Source organism: Pectinophora gossypiella, chromosome 8 (assembly GCF_024362695.1).
Source record: "Pectinophora gossypiella chromosome 8, ilPecGoss1.1, whole genome shotgun sequence".
Lineage (NCBI taxonomy): Eukaryota > Metazoa > Arthropoda > Insecta > Lepidoptera > Gelechiidae > Pectinophora > Pectinophora gossypiella.
The window spans coordinates 17228776-17253468 of NC_065411.1; the positions used below are offsets into that span (position 1 = coordinate 17228776).

General features: G+C 38.0%; 1 protein-coding gene and 1 non-coding gene across 2 annotated transcripts in view; both read left to right on the forward strand.

Moving 5' to 3' along the window:
• The first annotated feature begins 16880 nt into the window (after positions 1-16880).
• Trnak-uuu (transfer RNA lysine (anticodon UUU)) lies at positions 16881-16953 on the forward strand. Its single transcript has one exon. It is a non-coding gene; the product is annotated as a tRNA-Lys (tRNA).
• A 431-nt stretch (positions 16954-17384) lies between these two features.
• LOC126369212 (sodium-independent sulfate anion transporter-like) overlaps positions 17385-24693 on the forward strand; it is a 33457-nt gene continuing 26148 nt past the window's right edge. Inside the window, exon 1 of the mRNA XM_050013522.1 lies at positions 17385-18157. Within this exon, the coding sequence (XP_049869479.1) occupies positions 17737-18157 (421 nt within the window). The 5' untranslated portion in view covers positions 17385-17736. The remainder of the gene's footprint in view (positions 18158-24693) is intronic.

A 24693-nucleotide genomic window follows, 5' to 3' on the forward strand; every position in this document is an offset into this window, starting at 1 on the left:
ATGATTGTGTTATACCAATCGATATAAAAAAATGATGGCAATGAAGAAGATATCGCATCGCTAACAAAAACAGTGGGATGTGCATTATCACAGGTTAATTTTCTGTAAGTATTTAATATTCTGCCTTCGAAAATCACCAGATCATTTTATTATTTGGACTTCATCCATCTTTCTGCTTGCTTCTATTTCGATTTTATCGTCCATTGAATAGACTTTTCTTATGTTTTACTTATTGTAGTCAAAAACGAATGAAACAGTCTTGTATAGGAGCAACAAATAATAAAAATTGCCTTAAGTATATCTAGGCAATCAATTTTTACTTTACAAGACTAAACTGATACTTCACTAAATCAATTTAGTGTTAAGTGAGCCTTCAAATAATCTGAGTAAAGTAAAAGAATACTTGTAGACTTAACAGTAGGCTGAGATAAGACTAAATAGTTTTGTGAATACTTAACTTGGTTTTGTGTATTCTAAATTATCTAAAGTAGGATTTGTTGAAAACTATATAGAATTAAAGAAGGAAATGAATTTATGAAGTCCTAATAAGTCCTATTTGATTTGGATAAATCTCACTTTAGCTAAAGTTTAGACATATATGACTTAATCACAATTCTTGATTGCTACTTGGGTGGGCAGTTTATTTTGTGTTTAATTACGTTTATGATGTGAAAGTAGATGTGAATGTTTTATAAAGTGTTTTATTATGACTATTATTAGATATTTACTAATGGATATAGCGACATACTGTCTCGTTATCGGTCCACTAATCAAATATAATCCTCCCAGACGACGTCCTTAGCAGAGGTTCGCGCTCAACTGGGCACCCTCAGGCCTGCTGTTTTAAGTTTTGTACCGAGTTGCCCTCACTCTCCCCACAAGAGGCAAACCTATTGTAGATTTACTATTGGTAGGTGACTTATTAGTCACGTCAAAAAAGCTATATACCTACCGACAACTCCCAGTACCAAACTGTTCCTACCTTTGATATTAACTCAGAATCATGGTTTGAATCATCCCTCTCACTATTGGTAACGATCTCATTTACACCCCGTACAAGTACGTATAGGTAGCCATACGAGTATATTATGGGTGTTAATGACACCGTAACGAGTACTGAGGGAGATGATTCAGACCATGATTCTGAGTTGATATCAAATGGAATTTCCTTTCGGAAAATTCATGAAAATTTTTGTATTTTTTTTATTATTTTCAGTTATTTATTTTAGCGACGGAAAACACCACTTGATATCAACTCAGAATCATGGCCTGAATCATCTCTCAAAGTTTTCGATACGATGTCACTGACACCCTGTATCTCTTTAAACGCCAATTCAAAAACTTCCATGCTGTATCCTGATAACTTGTCGCTCTGCTCACCTCAATAGAGTTTTTGGGCGTGAGTGTGCATGTATGTATGTGTAGGCATGATGACAGTATGCTGCTGATGACCTAAGTAGGCTTCCACCGCGTGAATATCACAATAGTTGACCATCAGTATCCAACATATTTGTATTAAATATTCATGACGCGAGTAAAATGTGAGCGTATGAGATCATTGCATGGGGCGGGCCACCTCTTTGGTGATAAGCATTTAACTACCATTATACATAATGTTGTTAAAAGTTATAGAAGGCGCTCCCCGTTTGTGAATTATAATACAGTAGATTATCATCTCTCTAGCTTTATCCCGATTTTCACAGGGTCCGCTTACCTAACCTGAAGATTTGACAGCTACGGATTTTTACAGAAGCGACTTCCAACCCGCGAAGAGAAAACTAGCCCAATACAGGTTAGGTCACGTACCTCCGAAAATACATTTCTCCGGAATGTGGGTTTCCTCACGATGTTTTCCTTCACCGCTGAGCGCGTGATTATCATTTATGATCCAAACATGAATTCGAAAACAATTCCACAATCATTGGTTTAGATGGTTATGATGGAAACAAAAAATTGGACCCCCGTGTTTAACCTACATTGAAATCTTCAGGTTGAATAAATCCTTTAATGTATGTCGATGACACGTTTCGGATGATGCATGTCTACATTTGTGTCTTTACTCTACGATCATCAATACCAGAAACACACAGTTCTAACAGAAACCTCGGTGAGGTGTGAGTACATCATCTTGCGATGGATGTACTTACCTCTTAACTACCCCAGTAGTAGTCGTGAGCTTATATTGGCCTCCTAATTTTAAGTTATACCCGTCATTTTCTTATCCACCGAAAAGGAAAGGGACGGGTGATTGACAGCTGGTAGTTTTAGCATGAATGAATAACCCGGGCAAATCATCACTGGTATGCAAACCGTTTGACGTGTGCTGTCTACTCAATTCTGTCGGGTTATCGGCCGATGTAATATTTTTAGACGGTTGTTTTAGATTTCTGCTTAAAATTTACGTGTGTTCCATAAATTTTATGCCTGTCGATTATCCGTCCCTTTCTTTTTCAACTGATAAGAAAATGACAGATATAACTTGAAATAAAATTAGATGGTGTTTACTGGATTTAGCACCATTATGTTATCAATACCAAGGCAGCTCTGACAAACATACTGTACCGCCATACTTCATTGAGAGGAAAAGTATATACATTATGAAAATTCGGCCGTTTCTCAAGCTCTTTAAGTTCCTAATTTTGGGTCCTATCTCACCAGGATACCATGGTTGTGCCACCAGTAGGCAATCATTCGGGATTCGGTTACCGACAACAAATTGGTTGCGTAACCAGGGGAGATACGCTTTATACAACTGCATGCATTTTGTTGGTGGTGCAACTGTGGTGGTGGCGACATGGTATCATAGTGAGATATAGACCATTACCATTAGACCAATAGTATTAATAACAATACCGCGCCGACGACTTTAAGTTTTGGGTTTTTTGTGTGTCCACGTCACCCATGATAACTTAAAAAATAATTAATTGCCGAATGATTGTATTTAGTATACACAATAGTAAATGGTAACAAAGAGCTGGATATCGTAAGTTTTTTTTTCTAAAACAATGGCTACTGGTTGATACCGTATTACGTACGAGTTCGCGGTTACCAACAATGCCATACTTTGGTTTTTGACTCATATTGTATGACCCTAACACTGTATTGAATTTGTTATAATATAATTATTATATCCATATTAAGGATTAAATACAGGTTTCTATACTAAACTAACCATCAGTATCAGCAGTCTTTCGTCCGTGTGTGTAAAACTTGTTTTGTATGTTGTGTGCAATAAAGGATATTTGTATTGTATTGTATCAGTGACGATATCTTTCTATGCCGTACGTCACTCTAATTCGTCACCAGTCCATTATACGAGCAGCCAATGTTGTTCTATATTTGAAATTCAGTCAAATCTATGATCATTCAAGGACACTGAGTTGCAACCTAATTGCACGAAAAATCCTATTCAGTTTGCTTTCCCAATTTACCTTGTATATTATTTGTCACGTACACGTATCATCGGCGTACTACAAAAACCTGGCTTGTACAAAAAACAACGTAATTTGGTGATGGTAAAAAGATTAACACTTTTCAAATATGGTTTCTACGTAGTAACTTTTGAAATGACATTCAAAGTCGGCATTTGTACACAATTCAATAACCCCATTTGTCGTTTGCCAATTAGCGATCGAGATTGGTCGAGATGACGTTACTTTTCCTGTAAGACGTTCATCGGTTGCAATAACTTGAATCAAGTGCACGGGCACTATGTAGTACTTACTGCACCTGGTTAAGCCAGGGGCCGCGGTGACTATCGGCGATACGGCTAGTAGACGCCTTGCTGGAAGCGATAGTTGCTCCGGTAAATAAAACCCTTCGAGATGTTTGGGGGGAGATGTTGTTAAAAGGACTGTATTGAATTAAGTAGGAAATATTTACATAAGTTAGCAACATAAGAAAACATGCCTCGTCGGCAAAGTCCTGTAATATTGCCATAGCAAAATATATTGCAGTAAAATATAATTATGTGACTTTGATGTTGTCCTGCAGAGTGTGTGGTGGAGTTTGCCGTTCTAGGATTGGCTTGCAGAGCCATCAAAGTAAGTGCATTTCTTCGAGGCAATGACGTCACAAATCGTCTGAAACAGACGTACAAGGCCAATGATGATGATGTTGCCAACACGGCTCAACATCTCCCTAGCGTTATCTCGTTTTCACACGTCCAGTTTTGTAGAAACAACTGTTTGTCTGACCTTCCAACCCGCGAAAGGAAAACCAGCCCAATACATGATAGATCACATACTTTCGAAAGACATTTCTCGGAAATGTCGGTTTCCTAACGATGCTTTCCTTCACTGCTGAGCATAATGATAATAACGTATGTTGCAAACATGAATCCAAAACCAACTTCAAATATTTGGGGTCCGGGCCGGAGCTGGATTCGAACCTGCGACCTCAGAGTGACAGTCAAGCGTTCTTCCTATCACGGCTCTTAATTTTCGTGTAGAAATAATTCTGTCATCCAGCTAAGGTAAGGGATGAACGAGAGCAGCGGGGTGCTGCGTACTGATTGGTTCGCGCAAGATCCTAAACACGTCGAAGGGTCACGGAAATGGTTGCGACCCGTTCGTCTACCATTGGGAGTCTAGCGACTGTAACGTCGATGGGGGGAGTTATGTTATTCACGCCTGAGTCAGCTCTTCGCAGGTGCCGTCACGCCCCCACACAGGGTTTTTCTACCAATCTTGTGAATGGTCGAGATGAAGTCATAACAAGAACACGTGGCGAGGAAACAACACAACATGGTGAAATAACACGTAAGGCATTAGAACATTATACAGGAAAACGATTAAGCTCATGAATGGAGCCATGACGACGCAGAGACGTGGCGAAAGTTACGTGGTGGAGTGATGCAATGGGATATGACAGCCTCACCCCCTTATCAGGAAGCAAACGGGACGTGTCAGGATCGTAATTAATGGAATTCCGTCGGCTCTGCCTACCCCAAATCTCGATGACCGTGCTATACATTTGATGACAAACAGCCAGCCCGCCCCGCAAGGCGACGTGGGACAATGTCAGCGCCACGGCCTCGGACCTGCGCCCGCGCACCTCATACAACGCATCAGTACGGAGCTCACGCGCTAAGGGGAATCACTCGAGGGCAAGGAGAATGCCATTTTGGAATGCGACTTGTTTTGGATATCAAGTAATTGGTTTAGTATATTTCCTAGATGACTGTACTTAGGGGAAGACCTACCACAATTAGGTGAACGGAATGCTAATAAAAACTGCTAAACATTTATACCTAGTGTATGCGTGTGTTTGAATTGACAATTATCTGTCAACAAGTAAAATACGCCACTGCGTTTTTCAGTTGAGACAAATTCTTTAGGGCGGCGCGTAGGCACCTATGATAAACGTGGTGATGGGTGATAGTCCGCTGCACGTTACAGCTCCAAATCCATATCAGGGTAGTCAGATACTAGAAGACAACTTGCAACCCACTTTTACTTCAGGTACCTACTTGTGTTGTCGTTCGTACATAAAGATTATGATGTAAGTACGGATAAACCATTTCCACAAAACATATATTATGACACTCTGATACTTATTTGATTGCTCCGTAAACTACCAGTCTACACACTTTCTGCACCTAATAATAAAAAAAAACAAAGTTGAAGTTGACATTTTCGAATGTGTGGTTCGCGAGTGCTGTGATTTATGTGTTGTGCCGTTTTGTGAAGAATTTAAATACTTACGGTGAGTATTTTTACTTGGATTTTTATTATTATCAAGGTAAGTAAACTACTAAACTGTAGAAATAAAGTTTTCAGCGTGAAACATAAAATTTGTCCTTTTCTGAACCCGATAAAGTTGACGGTATATTTTTGGAGCGCGCTTCCCGGCTAACGTAATAGTTTTATCTTCAATTTTGATGTATTTGATTATTAACGTTATGATCATGTAAATTCTAGCCGGGACGTTAAAATTAGAAGCATTTTGAGTCAGAAATATTAAAATCTGACTAACAAGTGTTAATGGTGCATTTAAGGCTACGTGCAATTACGCTTGCGCCCGCGCCGCCAAATTTTTATGCAAAATAAAAGAGCTGTAAATAAATATTTTTGTAGGAACACGTGTATGTATGGAATTGTGGAATTATTGTCCGACAGTTGTTGTTGTAACCCTGATGTCTCTAGGACGCTGAATTGTATTAAATTAGACGTTTAAGTATTAATTTACACGTTTTCACAGCTAAGTTCACGACGGTATCTGTGGTACAACGGGGACAAATCACAAAAATCACTTTGTGATCCCTAGTTTGATTAGGACATTACAGGCTGATCACCTGATTGTCCAAAAGTAAGGTGATCCGTGCTTCGGAAGGCACGTTAAGCTACTGGTCCCGGTTACTACTTACTTACTGATGTAAGTACGCAGTCGTTACATGAGTCATGTCAGGGGCCTATGGCGGCTCAATAGTAACCGTGACACCAGGGTTGGGGGTTGGTAATCACCTCACAACCTACACGTTAGAAGAAGACAGCTTACTTTAAAATCAGAAGTTTCAAGCCCACTCTAAGAGTTTTCCAGTATCTAAACTCTTCTTTGAGACATTTATCACAGTAGGTATTTTTTTGAATGAAGCTATAAGGTTTTATTCCGTGATTAAGCGCTTTTAGGGTTCCGTACCAACCAGTTTAAAGGAACCCTTACGGTGAGAGTGCGTCTGTCCGGTCAAAATACCTTTTCTCAATATCTCCCTGCTCTTCGCGAGTAAACGATTGTTTACTGGTCTTACTTGGGTTTTGCAATCAGAATTTCCTTTTAACTACTCGGCAGGTTGTTTTGGGTGGTGCGCAGCTGTGCATTTCTGGTCACGGAACTATCGACGCACCAGTTAGACTCACACTTACCCGGTTTTTTATCTTTCGTATTAATTAGGTAAGCGAATTGGATCGGGCATTTCCAGACAAAACAAACTTTATGAGTTTTAAGAAAACCCTCTAAAAAGGATTTAATTTTACATTAAAGGATTTCATGCCCGCTAGGGGTTTTTTATTTATTTATATTATAGGTATTTCGTTGTACTTAGAACAAAACAATGCAGATGCGAAAAAAAGTAGACACTTTTTTGGCAATTAAAAAGCTGTATTTGTTTGTATCTTACGCGACTCAATACTCAATTATTTATTGTATTCCATGTAGTACAAGGGGGTGTTACATAGGCATAGGAACTAAAACATGGACCCTGTAGGGCACATCAACGTTAAAGGGAAGAGAGGAAGTGTGTATTAAAATTAAAACTTATCATTTAAAAATTCGTCTACAGTGTAATAGCTCTTTTTAGAAAGACTTTTTAGCATTGTGTTTAACGAATTAACACCCCATGCCTGTATAACACCTCCCTGTAATACATGGAATGCAATAAATAATTGAGTATTGCGTTACATACTTACATCAACTCGCGCTTATTTCAGAATTTAATTTGTTTCGATCCTGCCTTACACACGACGACGAATTAACGGATTGTTTTAACCGACTTCAAAGAGAGGTCATAAATTTGAACCGTGTGTATGTAACATTGTTGCAATGGCACAATATTCGTATATGTCTATGTGAGCTTCTAAACGCGTGTCTTCCCCCGATGTATGTATGTATGTTTTCCCCACATTTCTCAGAACCGCATTCCACAAATCGTATTTTCAGGTATCGACCAAATTAGGGAATAGTGCAAGTTTCATCGAAATCGGCTCAGTACTTACATTTAAAGTTACGGTCAAATAAAAACGTTATTATGACCATAATAATGTCCACCCAAAATTATGAACTCATTGATGTCTTTTGTATGAAGGAAATATCTATCAGTGTTAGTAGGCAACATGAAGCCGTTAGAGGTCATGTAAAAGTATGTATTGAAATACTTTTTTATCTGATTAAGTATCATTCAACTTAGGGAATAGAACAAGTTTCATCAAAATCGGCTTATTTTAGTTTTCATGATTCAATGAAAAAAAATCAGAAAACTGGCAAGGGTATGTTGGACATACCGAATTATGAGGCATTTTATATTCAAGTGTTGTAATAGCGTAGGCACCTTATATTTTCTGAGTTAGGTAGGTACCTCCTCGAGTTTATACTAACATTATATTCAACAAAATGTTATTCCACACTTTTTGTTCGACAGTGTAGTGGCTTTATTTTTAGCTATATAAATACAAGTAGGTAAACAAAACAAAGTAATAGCTACATCCAAGTTGTATCACATACAGAACAATCAAATGGATGTAAATGTAAGTCACGAATTACCGCTAAACTTTATATATGAATAATTTAAGTTTGCCAAATAAAGCCAAAAATTCCATATTCAGTTCATTGTCAGTCGTAACCGAAACCTCAGAACGCAAGGTTTATCTCGCTTCAGGGTCGGCAGAAACAGTAGGAGCTCGTAGTAAGTCACTCGATTGGTACAACAATCACGCAACGAGCGACCAGGGGATTCACTGAGGACCTTGCCACCTCCTCGTCATTGACTTACAAAAAAGAGATAAGATTTATAGCCAGGTTTATTAACCACTCGCGGTTAAATGTAAATAATAATATTTACGTGAATTCAACCACCGGGAATGCCCGTGGCGGGTAACTACATTTTTTTTTTTTTTGTAAAAAATATTATAATGAAAACTCCTACCACGTCTAGCGGTTGGATGGCGTATTCCTTATTGCGCCATCTAGCGACATGTACTAGAACTATTACATACCTCCAAGCAGCGTCATCTTACAAAAATAGCTGGTACTACTTGCAAGTTGTGGTCGTGACGGGTGAACTACACACAACCACTAGTTACATTAGTTCGGTTATGTAACACTAGATGGCGCTAAGAGAAAGTTAAGTTTCTACTCGTAATTTAAAAATTCTGTAAAAAAAAAATAAGCAATCATGCTCAGCAGCTGTCTAAAATTTATAGAAATAATATCATAAACTGGTACGATAGTAGCTTGTAGTTTTATGAAATTGCAATTTATTTTCACAAGTGTATCTATTTACAATAATGGCGGGCGAGGTGCTGAGCGGAAGATAATTTGCGAGTGGCGCTGCGGGGCGGCGTGCGTCACTGTCGCTGGCCACTGCCGTTTTTACGAGTATTATAGCATTTGTTACACAATTAGATAAGTAACGGTTTGTTTGGGAGACCAATACGAAGACAATAACCATAACAAAGGTCGAGGCGAACATAAGAAAGGAATGAAAGGAAAGAAACTCCATTTCCCGATGTTTTTGTCAGTTAACAACCTGCACAGCAAATGAGTAAATGGGTGTGCGTTTGTGAGTACCGTCTATTGCAAATTTTATCTACTTACCTGAACATATGCTTAACTCCCTGTGACCATGATGAGTGGCAGGCTTTGATAACTGAATAGCCGTGGATATAATTTCCAAAAATTACTAAGTATGATTATCATGTCACATTCCCATTGTATTGTCCCGTAGGCCTTCACGGTGTTATTTATGAAAATTGGGGATATGGCAAACATGACAGCCAGCAGTTGGCGCCCAAACGTGTACGGCGGCCATTTTGTCAGGGCCGCCATTTCGCGCCAATAGCGGGAAATGCGGAAACTCTGCGGCCTCGCGCCTTCCGTCACAAAAAGCAGCATAGGAAACATGGATGGCACATAATTGACAATGCCTAATTCGACACCCCAAACGAATAAAGGCGTAATAGCAAAACATCAATTTTACAGGAGAGCAAAAAAACACTAAAATCGTTATAGCTCTGTTGCTAATTATCCGAGAATATCGAAACATACATCAGCGTACGCATCAAAAAATAATGTATCCAGTGCATAATCAATGATTGTGTTTAAGTAACACATTCATGTAAAATAGCTGAAAAACCATTTTAAATTTTTATTCGTCTAAAGATATTGACATATTTTTTTTGTAAACGTTAACACGCCTTTATTCGTTTGAAATATATCAAGACACCTAAAAGTAATGTATCTTTACATGACTTATTGACTGAAAATGTCATCGACTGGCTGTTTCGTAACCGTGAATTACGCCTTTATTCGTCTAACCTTAGTAATTAACCTAGAGCGTATTCATTCAACACTACTTTTTTCGTCAGTTATAAAATAAAATATTATATCGTAAGATTATCTTACGATGAAAAAATAATGACAAGTTTTGTGTGAATAACGACGTCAAAATTAAAAAAAAATTGTATTTAATATAAAAATATTAAAAATAATAGACATAAACTACATAATTTGGTTTCCTTAAAACCTCATCCTATAAATTGTGATAAATTTTAGCCAAAAAAGAGTCCTCGTCATACTTTTTTCGCAAGATTAGTATGAAATACACTTATCATTGCCAGTTTTTGTTTCTGAGCACTGGGGACCATTAAAATTGAAGCAAAATAGTAATTTAATGATTGGTTTTATTCATTTAGACATCACAGATTTTTTCCATTTAGTTTTAATCATAATAAAAGCTCCATGACCGGCTGGGGCGTGGAGAGCGGCGAAAAAGTGTTTGTTGCCGCGTATTGGCGCGGCGGTGTTGGAGAGTGCTGCGGGCGGCGTGGTCCTCACCACGCGCCGCGGTGGGATTCGTTCGGGCGGCGTCGTGGTTCTCTTTTCCGCGGCTCCTGCTCCCGGAAGTCGGGGCAGGGGCAGCGGGAACGGGGACAATCGAAGGCCTGTGTCGATGAGACGCGTCGGAGGCGGTGGTACGGTGGCGGCGAACCTGAACCTGGTATGGCTCCCCCAACTGCCGGCGTAGCGAAGAGCCGGGCGCGCACTTTCGTGCGCACCCGCGCCGTCACGACGCCGGCAGTTGGGGGAGCCATACCTGGCTGCTCACCCCGTTGAGCTGTCTCAGTTCGAAGCCGAGCGGTCCGCCTGGCAGAGCACGCACTACCACTCCCTCCCCGGTGAGACCCGCTGGTGAGAGGCCGGGGGTTGGTAGGAGCGGTAGCGGTGATACCGTTGGAGCCGCGGGATTAGGAGGGTATTTTAATAAAATACCCCCCCCCCCCCCCCCTCCCTGCTTCTTCTCGTCTAAGGTCGCAGTGTAGGTGGACGAAAAGATGGGCTTCCGAGCACTTGGTAAGACAGAGCGAGGCATTCGCCACTATACCGGGTAGTGGACGAGCGGTGCTTTGGCGGTAACATCAAAGTAAAATCGTATGTTAGTGTTCGTTAGTGTCATTACCGCGTAATTCATTCTCTATTTTTAAAGTAAGCGTACAATACGCTTTGCATAAAACTCAATGTGCAATGTATGATAACAATACTTTAAAAACTTGCAAGTTATATAATAGTATTTTATGCAACAGTTGTATAAGAAGGGTCAAAAAATGCGAGTGGCGTGAGTTGCGATGTGAGCCTTGGCGAACATCGCAATAAGAGACGCCACGAGCATTTTTTGACCTAGTTATACAACGTTGCATACAATACTTTTTCTACGACGACGTAATTTTAAATGAAACCAAAATTTTCCAATTTATTTTCCAACGCGCGGGTAAATGGCGGCAAATGTATACTTTTTTTTTATAGTATATCTATGGCACCAAACAAAGTAAAGGTGCCAGTTTCCAGGTCAAAAAAAAAAAAAACAACAACAATGCTTTTTTGGCGACATTATAGTACAGTTACACTTTGTAAACAATGCTTTTATAGGCCATAGAGCGTACACTTTTTCAAAGAGTTTAATTATGTATGTACTTATATTAGACTTTTTGGTTATTTAAATGCCAGATTAAAGTAGAGGAGTAGAAAAAATAGTAAACAGCATTACTCTCAAAACCTTAAGAATTTTATGTAATAACAGTATTTAACGATTTAGTCACGTATAAAAATGTATCTGAATAAAGAGGTTAATTTTAATACATCACTTCATGTTGTCTTTATTTCGCGTAAATTTATAATGCATTTTACAAATTCATTAAAATAAAGTGTAAAGTTGATTACGATATTTTACTTTCTCTTAAATTAAGCGAATAAAGGCGTAATGTTACTTACTTTTCTAAATGTTTAGTTTTCTAGACGAATAAAAGGGTTAAATTCACAGCCTCCTTTCTTCTACTAAATATATTTTCAATTTAAAACGCAACATACTGTAACATTTTTATTCGGACAATAAGTTGCTGGGGGATTTCGATAGAATAAAGTTGTAACTTGTAATATATTTTACAATTTTATCGATAAATTTACGAAAAAAATTCAGAGTGTGTGTTACGAAGAGTAGAGCCGGAATATGAAATAAAAAAAAAATCTCGCAAGTGACATTACGCCTTTATTCGTTTGGGGTGTCGAATTATAAATGGTCGTAAAACTGAAGTAAATTTTAAGTAGGTACCTATCAATTGGATACGTAACCCAATCAGGTTTTTGTGTTGGCAAGTTCGTTAGATCAAGATGATGAATAACGACATAATTTACAGAAAGGAAGCGTCTAGAATTTTCAGGAATTTTTATTGTTAAAATGTCAACATTCCAGTAGTTCTTGTAGTGAAAGGTTATCAGCCCATCACCCAAAATTAAACCATCACAACACAATAAGTGCCTATAACATTACAGAGCTTCCATTAATAGCTCCATTATAGATTATAATTTTCGGGAGGAGAGGGAGAAAAAACAAGTAGGTATTATCACGCTTATGTTCTTTGCGTCTCTGGCCATGGCAGGCCATAGTCCTAGTCAATTTATAAGTCACAATTGTGTTAAAGTAGATAGGTACTAAGTGGGTATTCATAGGTGAATTTCCCAAGTGTGCAATACGAGAAAGTGTATAGCAATCGATACAGTTTTAAAAATAAACTGTCGTGATGGAAAACAGAATAATCTTTCTAGTTCAGTAAATATTTTTAAACTTTAGAGTTTTTTTCTAAATATGTAGAGTAATGAAATTGATCTGATATAGGTAACTTTTGCAGATTTCCGGATTGTAATGATTCAAATAATAAAGAGCGAGTTTTTGTTTAACATTGAACTTTTAATTAGCGGCACACGAGTTTCAAAATTATAATTAGCCATAAAAGCTAAAATATTTCCAATAAAAAATAAGTCGGACTTATATAACATTAATTTTGTGGGCTTTTTTGTCCCAAGTTGGGCACACAATACGTACCTACTATAATGTTATCGTCATGTTTTTGTCGCTATATTATTTATTACCTACTTAAAAACGGAAGCTATTTTTAAACTTAAGCATATGTAAATGAGTAGTTACTTATATGAAATACCTCTTTATACATACACTTTTAGCAAATAACAGTTCCTACTTTACTTAGGTACCTATATGCAAAAATATATAGACAGAATAGGTTAGCTGTTGGGGGTTGTATATATTGGAGACCACTGCCTACTCTTTTGGGGATACAGTACAGACGGGACCCTATGTTAAGGTTCGGTGGTTAGGTTAGCGATCTCGTGAAAAACGGGATGACGCTAAGTAGAACGATAATGCGATACAATAGAGTTGTGATCTCGTATATTTATCTCGACTTCAAAACTGCAATTTACTCATGCGTCATGTATGCCTTTTCTCTGAGTGCATAAAGTTTCGAGAAGTTAATGAACAATAACAATTCCTGAGCGATTCTCAGGCAGTATACAAACAAATGTTGTTGTCAGTGTAACTGTATGTATAGATTATAGATACTGCTCGGTATACATCACCATGACATTATATGCATCTATCACCTACATAATGTTGATGTTATGTTTGTAGGTCATTCAGTCTCCAATCATCCATTCATTTATGAAGTAAGTACATCACTCATTTTAATTGAAACCTTTTAATTATCCATAAACATACCTAAACCATGCTAAGTACTATTAATAATCTAATGTATTTTTAAATATCTAATGCATTAATAGAAGAAAGAGCATAACCAACTCAAGCTTCGGTCTCAAACCACATCAAATTAAACATGAAAAATCAATTAGCTGCTAATTAGCAACTTAGTTATCCGATAGGTAATTAATTAAGGCACGTTTTTACAGATGCAATTAAACAAAAGTGCAAGCGCAACTGGTGCAGCCGCGGGCAGTCTGTTAGCAGTCACTCATGGTGCAGAGTGTCGTCGCGCTGACTGCCGAGCGACAGTCGCCGGTTCACTCCCGGGCGAGGCATATGCTGCAAATAAAGTCGTTGCTAGAGTGACGATGTTGTGTTGAAGCGACGGTGTCAGTGACCATGTGTTCCCGGACATTACGGTATATAGGTATGGTAACTAACCTAACCAGGAGATAAAATAAAATAAAAATATATAAATAAAAAAATATATAAATATATAAATTGCTTAAAATATTAATAATAAATATAGTATTATGAACTCACGACAGATATATCATAACGCGGTCTGTAACGGGCGATAGCCGTAGTAGAGTTAGAAAAAAAAATCTTCTATAAGAATCATAAAGATATCTCTTTTGAATTCTACAATAAGTAACTGACAGCTATCAGTTTGTTATAGGTAAGTGATTATCCAATAACTTCATTTGTTTTGAATGAAAATGGAGTTTAAATGTAAATGTTTTAAGTTAAAATGCTCGCAGTGACGTGTGGCGTGCGCCTGAGAATTAGTGCGAGAATGTGTACAATAGGTGTGTAGATTCCAAATACATAGGTACCTAATACAACAGAGCCATTTTAAAATCAAATCAAATTCAAACACGCATATAAGGCGATTCTCACACGACGCGGTTTTTGTAGCGGCGAGGCGGTGCGTCCCGTGTTAGATATCGGCTGATTACATTCACGAGTCAATGCGATCTTACATTGCCGTTTTGGAATGTAGATTTGCCGCAGATGGCATTAACTACTGGGCCGGACAAATGGGGAGCGCTGAAGGCTCTCACCCGGTACAACGTTTAAAGACAACAGGCCTGAGGGTGCCCAGTTGGGCGTGAACCTCGGCTCAGGGCGTCGTCTGAGAGGAAAAATATTTGAAAGAATCAATCAACCTTAGTGGGTCGATAGAAACGAAAGACCTTTATTACCTAACTTTTAAGTATATAAGACCTGAGTACAAGAGATAACAATTTGAAAAAGAAAAGCAGCCAGTGTCCTTACTAGTATAGAGTTTTTACAACAGGAACTTTCCTACTCTGGAAACATTCCCGGCACATCAGCACATCACTGTTGCTGACTGCTCTATGCCAACCAAATTCTTGTGCGGTATCGTGTCTGAATCTGCAACCCCATCAACCCTGGAGTCACGGTTATTATTGCGCCGCCAAAAGCCCCTGACATGGCTCATGTAACGACTACTAACTTACATCAGTATGTAGTAACCGAGACCAACAGCTTAATTTGCCTTCCGAAGCACTGACAATCGGTCTCCGGGCGTATAACAAAAATGATTTTGCGATACCCATAGTTAAATATATATAGTATTTTTAGCCCGTTATTTATTTCTTTACTCATACGTCCAGTTGCTTAATTATTTATTATTTTATATAGTATTTAACATTTTATAAGTAAATTCTGAAAGAACTAATATGTTCTGAACTAGTATGTTCATGGGCCATCTGATATGAAACAAGTTTTATTCCTAGCAAGGAAATAGTCAATTATCATGTAATGATAAGATGACTCCACGGTCGATCATGATGGGTCTGGGTAATGATCACGGCAGCAATTGTCTTACCTGATCACTAGGTGATTTTTATCACTAATTACCTATACTTCAATGACTTTTCCTTGGAAAATACAGTAGGTACCTATCCTGAAAAAAGTACCTACTTAACTTATTTAGTTCTTCACGCTCTTCTATCGTGTGGGTTATGAGGTGAATTACCAACCTCATCAACCCTGGTGTCAGGGTTATTAATGAGCCGCCATAGGCCTCTGACATGAGTCATATAACGACTAACGGCTTATCGTGCCTTCCGAGCACGGATCATCTTACTTTTGGACAATCAGGTGATCAGCCTGTAATGTCCTAACCAAAGTAGAGATCACAAATTGATTTTTGTCCCCACCGGGATTCGAACCCGGGACCTCCGGATCGTGAGCACAACGCTCAACCACTGGACCACGGTGGCCGTAACGTACGCTTAGGTATAATACGGTCACGTGTACTAATATGTATACACTTTGAAACCATGTCACATTAACTTTTTCGACAAAGTAAACCGTAAGTCTCATTAAATGTCAAATAATATAGTGCAACAAGGTTCTAAAGTGGGTAAATGATATTGCTCATGACTGTACATGTTGTTTTTTTTAAAAATTACGATAAGTACCTATCGGTTATTTATGACGAAAAGATTTTTATTAGGTTGAAGCTACGTCGATTCATAATAATAAAATAAAGTATGTACCTAACACTCGGTTCTAGACACTAGTTGATAAGATAACATACGTAAAAGTTCCAACCAATATTTCCTAAAATATTTTAGAACGATTGCAACGATTTTTTATAGGTACTGACTTCCGGTGCTCTGTAATTCACCCATATTAGGTAAGCTCTTACCTAGGTACCAAGTCTAAAAAGTTGCTAGTCCTACTAACACGGTCCTAAGCCCTTACTTACGTGGCGAGTCTACCAGTACTAACTAGACATGTTTTATTCGGCAAGTCCCAGCGCTTTGCCTGGAGAGCCTGCACCGCTGGTCTGCTGGGTGCTAATATCCTCATAAAGTGTGAGGGGAGCGACCGCAATCATCGTAAATAAACACGTAAATGAGTATGCCGCGCCACGCGCGCGGGGGTTATGCCCGCTAAGTATTTGGTAGGTGAACACGTTGTACTGATAACCTTTACAATGAAAGAAAATAAATATAATTTGTTTTTATTTCTTCTCCTCACCGGTAAAACCGAATTTAGTTTAGATTTCCATGAAAATCCAAAAAAAGAACACACTACTTGTCACGTACAGAAAGTGGTTGATTATTTCGCCAGAGACTTCAGAGCCCGGATAGCTCAGTCGGTAGAGCATTGGACTTTTAATCCAAGGGTCCAGGGTTCAAGTCCCTGTTCGGGCGACTCTCTTTTTGAGTTTTTATTTTCGTTATTTTATAATAATTTTGTATTTTGTATAATATTATTAAAATAAAATAAAAATAATACATAAAAAAAATGTACAACACTTTTTTAGTGTCATGTTTGACACAAAAAAAAAACTATATTGCAGAACTTTCTGTAACGATGTCAGTTGATTGAATTGTCTGTGAATTTTCCTCCGGTGGACCAGGTTACCTGGACTAGTTAATAATGACTAGAATTATAAGTTCGTCCTACTAATAGGTAACTTTAGGTCTTTTGGACGCCACCGTCGTCGTGTGCGGTTCCTACCGACTTTTCCAACTCTGTGAGTTCTACCTACAACTCGGACATCTAACTTAGTGTCACTGTCATTGTCATGTTGTAAAAGATCCTATGCGTTTTCAGAGGCTGGTGGTGACGTCAGAGCGGCGAGCACCGGCTGCGGGCCGCGCCGCGCCGCACTCGGCCGCGAGCCGCCACGCACGCACCACGCCGCCACACCACCATACCAGCTGCTCCTCCGCCGCCAGGCAGTAGACGTGCTCGCTGTGTCCGCGCCGCGCCGCCAGTAACCAAAACATTCCAACCGAGCTGTGATAACAATGTATACTCAATATACACTCAAAGATATTAAAGTGCCTGTGTAAATAAATAGTTACCAATGAGGACTCCCGTGACCATGTCACGAGCTTCCGCTTTCAAAACGTTATTTTGAATTAGCAAAGCGCTTTTTTTCTATCAATTATTATTTACTTAGTTAAATTAAACTAAAGACTGTGAAAATGACGAAGTACAAACTGAACAACGCAGTGCGGGCCGCGTCGGAGGTGACGCTCACGTCATACGTGACGGAGGCGAACGGGAAGAAGGACTCGTCGCACTACCAGATGCCGGACCTGGACACCAACCAGAACGGGAAGGTGGGCTCTCAGAACAGGAACCTGGAAGCGGGCCGCTGCCACGTGTGCCCCCACTCATGCTCCTTCCTGCAGCAGACGGGGGAACTAGCCGCTTCACTAGCCAAGCAGGAGCCGGTATTCGGTCTCAACGAGCTGCGAACCGGCGCAGGCGACTGCCTGTGCGAGCGCTACAGCGGCGGCTGCAAGCTGTGTCCTGCGCCGCCGCCGCCGCCCGCCGCCAATAACCACCTCAACAAGGACGCCTGCCCCTGCCGGCAACCCTCCTGCGCACACCATTATAATCGTGAGTACCATTTTCATCATCAAATAAATGAAATTAAATCAACAGTATTTCAGATGGAAGACTTTGAACATAGTACACAGATCTCCAATTATTCTTATCATAACAATAACCAATAATGCGTCATATCCCCAAAATACTACTGCAACGGAAGTTGAAACAGGGACATGGTAATTTCACACACCATCTTCCGTTAAATCTTCAGAACTCGTGAAAAACGAGATAACGCTGAGGATCTCTTAAGTAACGGGATTTATATTTAGGTAAGCGGTATCCACCCTAGACCACATCGTCACTTAACATCAGGTGAGATTGTGTTCAAACGCGAGCCTATATTATTTAAAAACATGTATATAAATAAATTAACCTTTTTAGTTATTTTAATTTGGTTACTTTCATAGCTATGAACTTGAAACGCTTCGGCAAAATCCTTAAAAGCGTAACAGGTTTAATTAACAGCATTCAAATCGGTCATCAAAATTATAAATCTACAATTTTACTTAATTCTGAATTTCAACCTGTTGAAAGTTGCAAGTTGTCAGGACTTTCGTTGAAAGTTGGACAACCTTGTACCAAATCCACAAGGTTTTTGGACACTGTTCTTAAATCGAAGCTCTGTTAGGCAATGAACCAATTACCTAATGTAAAGCAAATGTCTAAATTATCATACACAAAGCATTTATTTATAGCATGTGCGTTGGTGGATCCAAAGTACTTAAAAGGCGGCAACTCATTGTCCAAATATTTCTTTTTATGATCATAAGCAGGTGTTAGTAATTGGTATAAATAAAAAAACCCAATGTAGGTAATATTATAATGTTTGATATCTGCTTAGTTTATTGTATAGATACTTAACTCAAGCACGTGTAAGTGTACATAAACTCGCTTAACATTTGTATCGTCAAAAATATCCATCTTGAACCATGTCCGTGTTGTACTTGGTAACGCTTCTCTAAATAAATAAATCATCTGGTCATTAGTCTCACGGCTGCTCCTTCATTAGCATGTATTTCGCGTTTTCATAATTTCTATGACCTACCTATACCTATAATGTTTTCTGTATCCACCTACTGTTTTATACTGTTATGTTCTCATGCGACGTTATTTGTCAAAGTTTATTGACTAATATCATTATCAGTTATTGATATTTCCGCACGCGTCAGACAAACGGATCTTTTATGTATAACTGTGGTCTCGTCTGGTTCTTATCCTGTGTCTTCAACCAGGCGTCTATGACCTGTTGCACATTGTAAACACGTCTGGTCGACCAAAAGGTGAAACTTTTCATCGCTTATAACTAAGGTACTTATTATGTAATACTAGCGTCCTTTTAGGTACGTTACTTCTTTTGCAATATTGCTGGCATTGAGTTCAATAGCCTCTTCAGCCATCAGCTCAGTATTATTGCCACCGATATCCTTACAAGGTGACTCACGTGCCTCGCAACCTGATTTCCCATCTATGTCTGTTACTTCATTAACCTCTAACGGTTACTGTTACTGTTTCTCGTTGATCGTTGCTGTCAATACTTCCTCTGTCATCTCATCCCGTGCTGTGTTTACATTGTAATCGACGTCAATACAGGCTGTGTTAACTACGACAACTAAATGATTGTCAGTGATAAGGATTATTATTACTAGTTGTTAAGTGCAATAAAGTATATTATTTATTTTATTATTATTATTTAGTTTCACACAATGTTACGTTTTGTGTTCATATATAATTCCAGTTAAATCGTAAGCGTGCTAGTTAATCAAAGTCTATATTTAAATCAAATTATTTTATATATTATATTTTTTGTTATCAGTAACATGTGATTAAAGTACCCTAACCTTAAAAGTATGTGTGTGTGCGTGTGTAATCTAAACAGAAGGAGCTAGCACGCGTTAGTCCTCTTCACCAAACGTAACATCTAATAGATAGTATTTGACGTATACGTAATAATATATAGCAAGTGTAGTCACTACTGTACGAGTGTTTGATCGGATCTTCAAGACGGAGTTCGGTGTCGTAAGCCCCGCCAGAGCTCACCACAACAATGATCCGGGATAAACATTTTAGTAGCCGTCGCCGGATACGACTTGGATGCTATGATGATGATGACCACGAGTGTTGCAATTTCTAATATTTAAAAATGAGTGCCGCATTACGGGTACGAGTGGATACTGACAGACGGATGATCATAGCTCTTATAGGGAATAAATACTGAGCCCCCAAGTGGATTAATGAGTGGTTTTTTACGAGTCCACTGTTTGTGTTCGGGCACGTAGCACGTGCCAGGTGTACGCACGTGCAAGGACGCGTCTCCGGTTATTATTGCGGTAATGACCGCTTCCCGGGCCCGCCCGCGTCACTCCTCCGTCACCCGTCACCCGCCGCCGTCACTCGTCACCCGCCGGTGGTTGGACAGTTGTTGCCAATCACACTTGAATGATCAACCAGCTCCCCTTGTCCAGTGGTTAGACCGTAAGCTCAATATTGACCTAGGGCCTGAGTTCGATTCGCAATGGGGAAATTGGTAATAAACACTTCGTAAGACTTCCCCCTAATCCCTAGTTCAGTTTTTATACGTACATGTCACATGACATCTCTTCACGCCGATTACATAATTATTCCTACAAGAAACAGAGATTAGCACGCTAATATCTGAACACCCCGTACTCCATTTTTCATTATTTAATATTACATATGCTTACTTTTTTTTTAATCGGTAAAGTCAACACCGCATGACGTGATAAAGTTCGCTGATGATCCTAGCGCTTTGCACATATAAAATAATATTCAGAATAAATAAGATTTACCATAAAAATTAGGTGCCTATCTGTCATCAGTTGCCTATTTCAATCAGACATCTACTTCACTACTGCTTAATGTAAAGAATAATCAGTTGATTGTTTAAAATTAATCAAAAAAGTAAACAATTGACTTGCTAAGTTGTCAGTGTCTCCTCGAAATAGTTTTTCTTGTAGTGTCATCTCCACCACGCTATCTCTGGCGAGGTCCGCCACGCCTCTATTCAGTAAACCGCCATTCAATTTTAATCAATCGACATCATTATTATCATAATAAGTGTTTGAACTTTAGGATCTAAACGTTCCTTCAGTCACATTGACCGAATAAAAGTTTATCTTTATTGACATAAAAGATACGAATAATATTTTAATTAAGTAGGTAACTTAAATTCTTTATCTTAACGACTTTTAACTGAACCTTTTACAAAATAATATTTAGTCCTATAATATATGTTTTGAATATGAAAAAAGAGTATATAATAATCAATGTAGTGTAATATTAAAAAAATAGTTTCATTACACTTAATTTATATTGTACGAAAGTATATAAGAATATCCACCTATCGACCGCACACGCACAATCACTGACCGTAAAAAGTCAGTCATAACCAGGCATTCTCTTGTCATTAATCAGTCATAATACTCGTTCAATAATAACACGTCAAAGTAAACTGACATTTAAATAAAAACAAGTAGGTAACATTAGAATTAACGGTGAATAAAGCTATAAACACATTTGTTATATTTTTATGTACCACTAAGGCAGTAGAATGCTTGTCGTTATAGGGGTCTAAAAAAGCCAAAAATCTAAAAATCTATATTGCAATTTGACATTGCGCATATAACAGTCAGTGTGAAATATGATCAAATCGCATGCGGTGGTAAGCAAACTCTTAGGATAGATTAGCATTCGACCACGGCCATCTACTAGAAACATCACTATTGGGAAGAATTTCAGAGGAAAGGTTTGGAATCTTGTATTTTTATTTATATTATTTTGGGGTCTTATTTATTAAGATGACGTGATTCCATTATGTATTTATGCAAGATTTGGAGATAAAACCTATCCGGAACATGTGTGAACATGTATGTACATATTACTAGCTTTTACTTGCGGTTTACTTATATTTACTCTATAATTACGTTGATTGTGATAACATAAGTAAACCGCAAGTAAAAGCTAGTAATATGTACATATTTGAAATGTGCAAATTAAGCCCTTTCATTTGATACCCAAGATACCTTTTGGAAGAAAAAAAATGTCGTCAGTTTATGGCCTCTAGAGGGCGCCCAATTTAATTTAGCATGTCGCCACATATCCTAAAACCACTGGACAAATAAGACGCTTCTAGTGACATCTCAATTGTTAAATTCTGACGAGTGGTTTAGAAGTTAGGTGGTAACAGACGTACATACACACACACACATACATTCATACATAGCGGTCTAACACATAGCCCTCCTTTTTGCTTCGCCGCAGTCGGGTAATTAAAACATACTAATCGGCACACTTTTCGCATGAATCCTATGGTGTTTGGCAACTTATAAAGTTGGTATACCTTGTATCTTTTCACACAATACGTGTAACTTTTTCACATAATGTCCAACAGTTATTACAATGTCCATGTTTACACGAACATTGATATTTGCAGAACAGCAGCAAATTATATTGTAATGATGTGTTTAGATGTAATTTCATGAGGAATAATTTTATTCATAATTTGGATGAGCGCCGCCCGCGCCGATAGGTACAGTCACTGCATAGTAATGTACGAACGAGTGTACGAGGTTAGTGCTGGGAATATTCTGGCGATACTTTCATCTCGTTGTGATTGACCTGTTTTCATTCTGATTTCAGGAATTAATCAGAGTTCTGCAGCTTAGTTTCAGTTATACGAACTATGAATAAGTTGGCATTTACGTAATATAGTCATTGGCCCCGATTCCTACATAATTTTACTAATTTTACTTTAAGTTATACCTGTAATTTTATTATCCGCCGAAAAGGAAAAGGACGATTGATTGACAGCTCTTAATTTTTAGGAAGAATGAGTGAATTAATAACCCGGACGAATCAAAAAGGTACCTCGCTGATATGTAAACCATTTGACGTGTGCTGTCAACTTAATTCTGATTATTAGCCAATGTAGTTTTTTATAGGGTTTTAGATTTGTGGACACAAATGACGTGTGTTCCATTAACTTTATGCTTGTCGATTACCCGTCCCTGTCCTTTTCGGCGGATAAGAAAATGACAGATATAACTTAAAATTAAATTAAATGTCTACAGGAATTAGCATCATAGAGTAGGTATATTGTTTTCTGTCGTAACTTCTGTTGATATTGATATACTAAGATTGATATATATATATATATATATATATATATATATATATATATATATATATATATATATATATATATATATATATATATATATGTATATGTATATGTATATATATATATATATATATATATATATATATATATATATATATCCAGCCTTATATATATATATATACAAATAATAAGGCTGGAAGTCTACTTGTTCTTAATTTCTTAAACGTAATCAAAGGACTGGTTAGATCTGGGTAATAATCCTCTTACTGGCAATGTTGCCCCTTTGCAGGTCGGGTTCTTACCGCGTTTAAAATAGGGATATAAGACTTCCGATATTTCGACACTGTTGCAATTGCCATGATCACGGGATGACTGATGATATTGGAGTGGAGTAGGTAGATCCATAATTTTCTACGGGCAGACATATACGGGGACTCGCGGTAAGAACCCGTTATTATGTGTTTTTAAATTAACTACGTTTGCAAATTCTCCAATGATTTTAAATATTAAATGAAGTCAAATAAGATCTAACATTGACCTTTGCAGGACCTTCACGCCACTCCACAAACGGCTAAGATATTATTTGTTTTACGTACAGTCGTGTTGGTAAATATTACTCGTAATAATGATAATACAGTCGCACACACGTTTTATTACGAAACTATTTATTAATTACATTATTTTTGTATTTATTGAAAGCACGTTTGTCCGATATCTGGGTGAACACGGTGTTGTTAAGAAATTGTTCGAGTTGTATTTTATTAGTAAATAAAACTAACAACATTTCTGAGAGCTGCGGTCTCCCATACTTACTGGCCGTAAAAATATACAATCGCATTTTTTAGTTTTAAATAATTACTTAGCTATTTAGCGGTAAACCACAATCTCACATGATGGAAACTGTGTGACATAACTTGTAGGTAGTTAAATCCTTTATTCCATGTCACTTCAAACCATAATATTACTAGCAGCCGCCCGCGGATACGTTTACTAGTGGATCTTTCTAATGTGTCATTCTGACTTTAAGCTATATTGTTGGAAAGTTTCATAAAAATCTTTTGAGTAATTTTTGCGTGAAAGAGTAACAAATTGAAACCGTACAAAATTATAAAATGTTTTAAATAAACAAAGGTAAACAAATATAATCGTTTCCTTCATGCCCCATCCCACAATTTTTGAGGGCCACTATTATGTATTCCCTCTAAGTTTTGAGTTTATAACATTTATAGGATACCTAATGAATAGGCTATAGATCAAAACTGTAGGTAATAGACCACCCTGACATATACGCAATATGCCATTGAACTTAACAAAAAAAGATAAATAAGCGAAGATAATGTAACTATGCTATTTAACCTTTAAGTACTTACTTATGTTAGGAATAAATTTTATCAGACCACACATATCA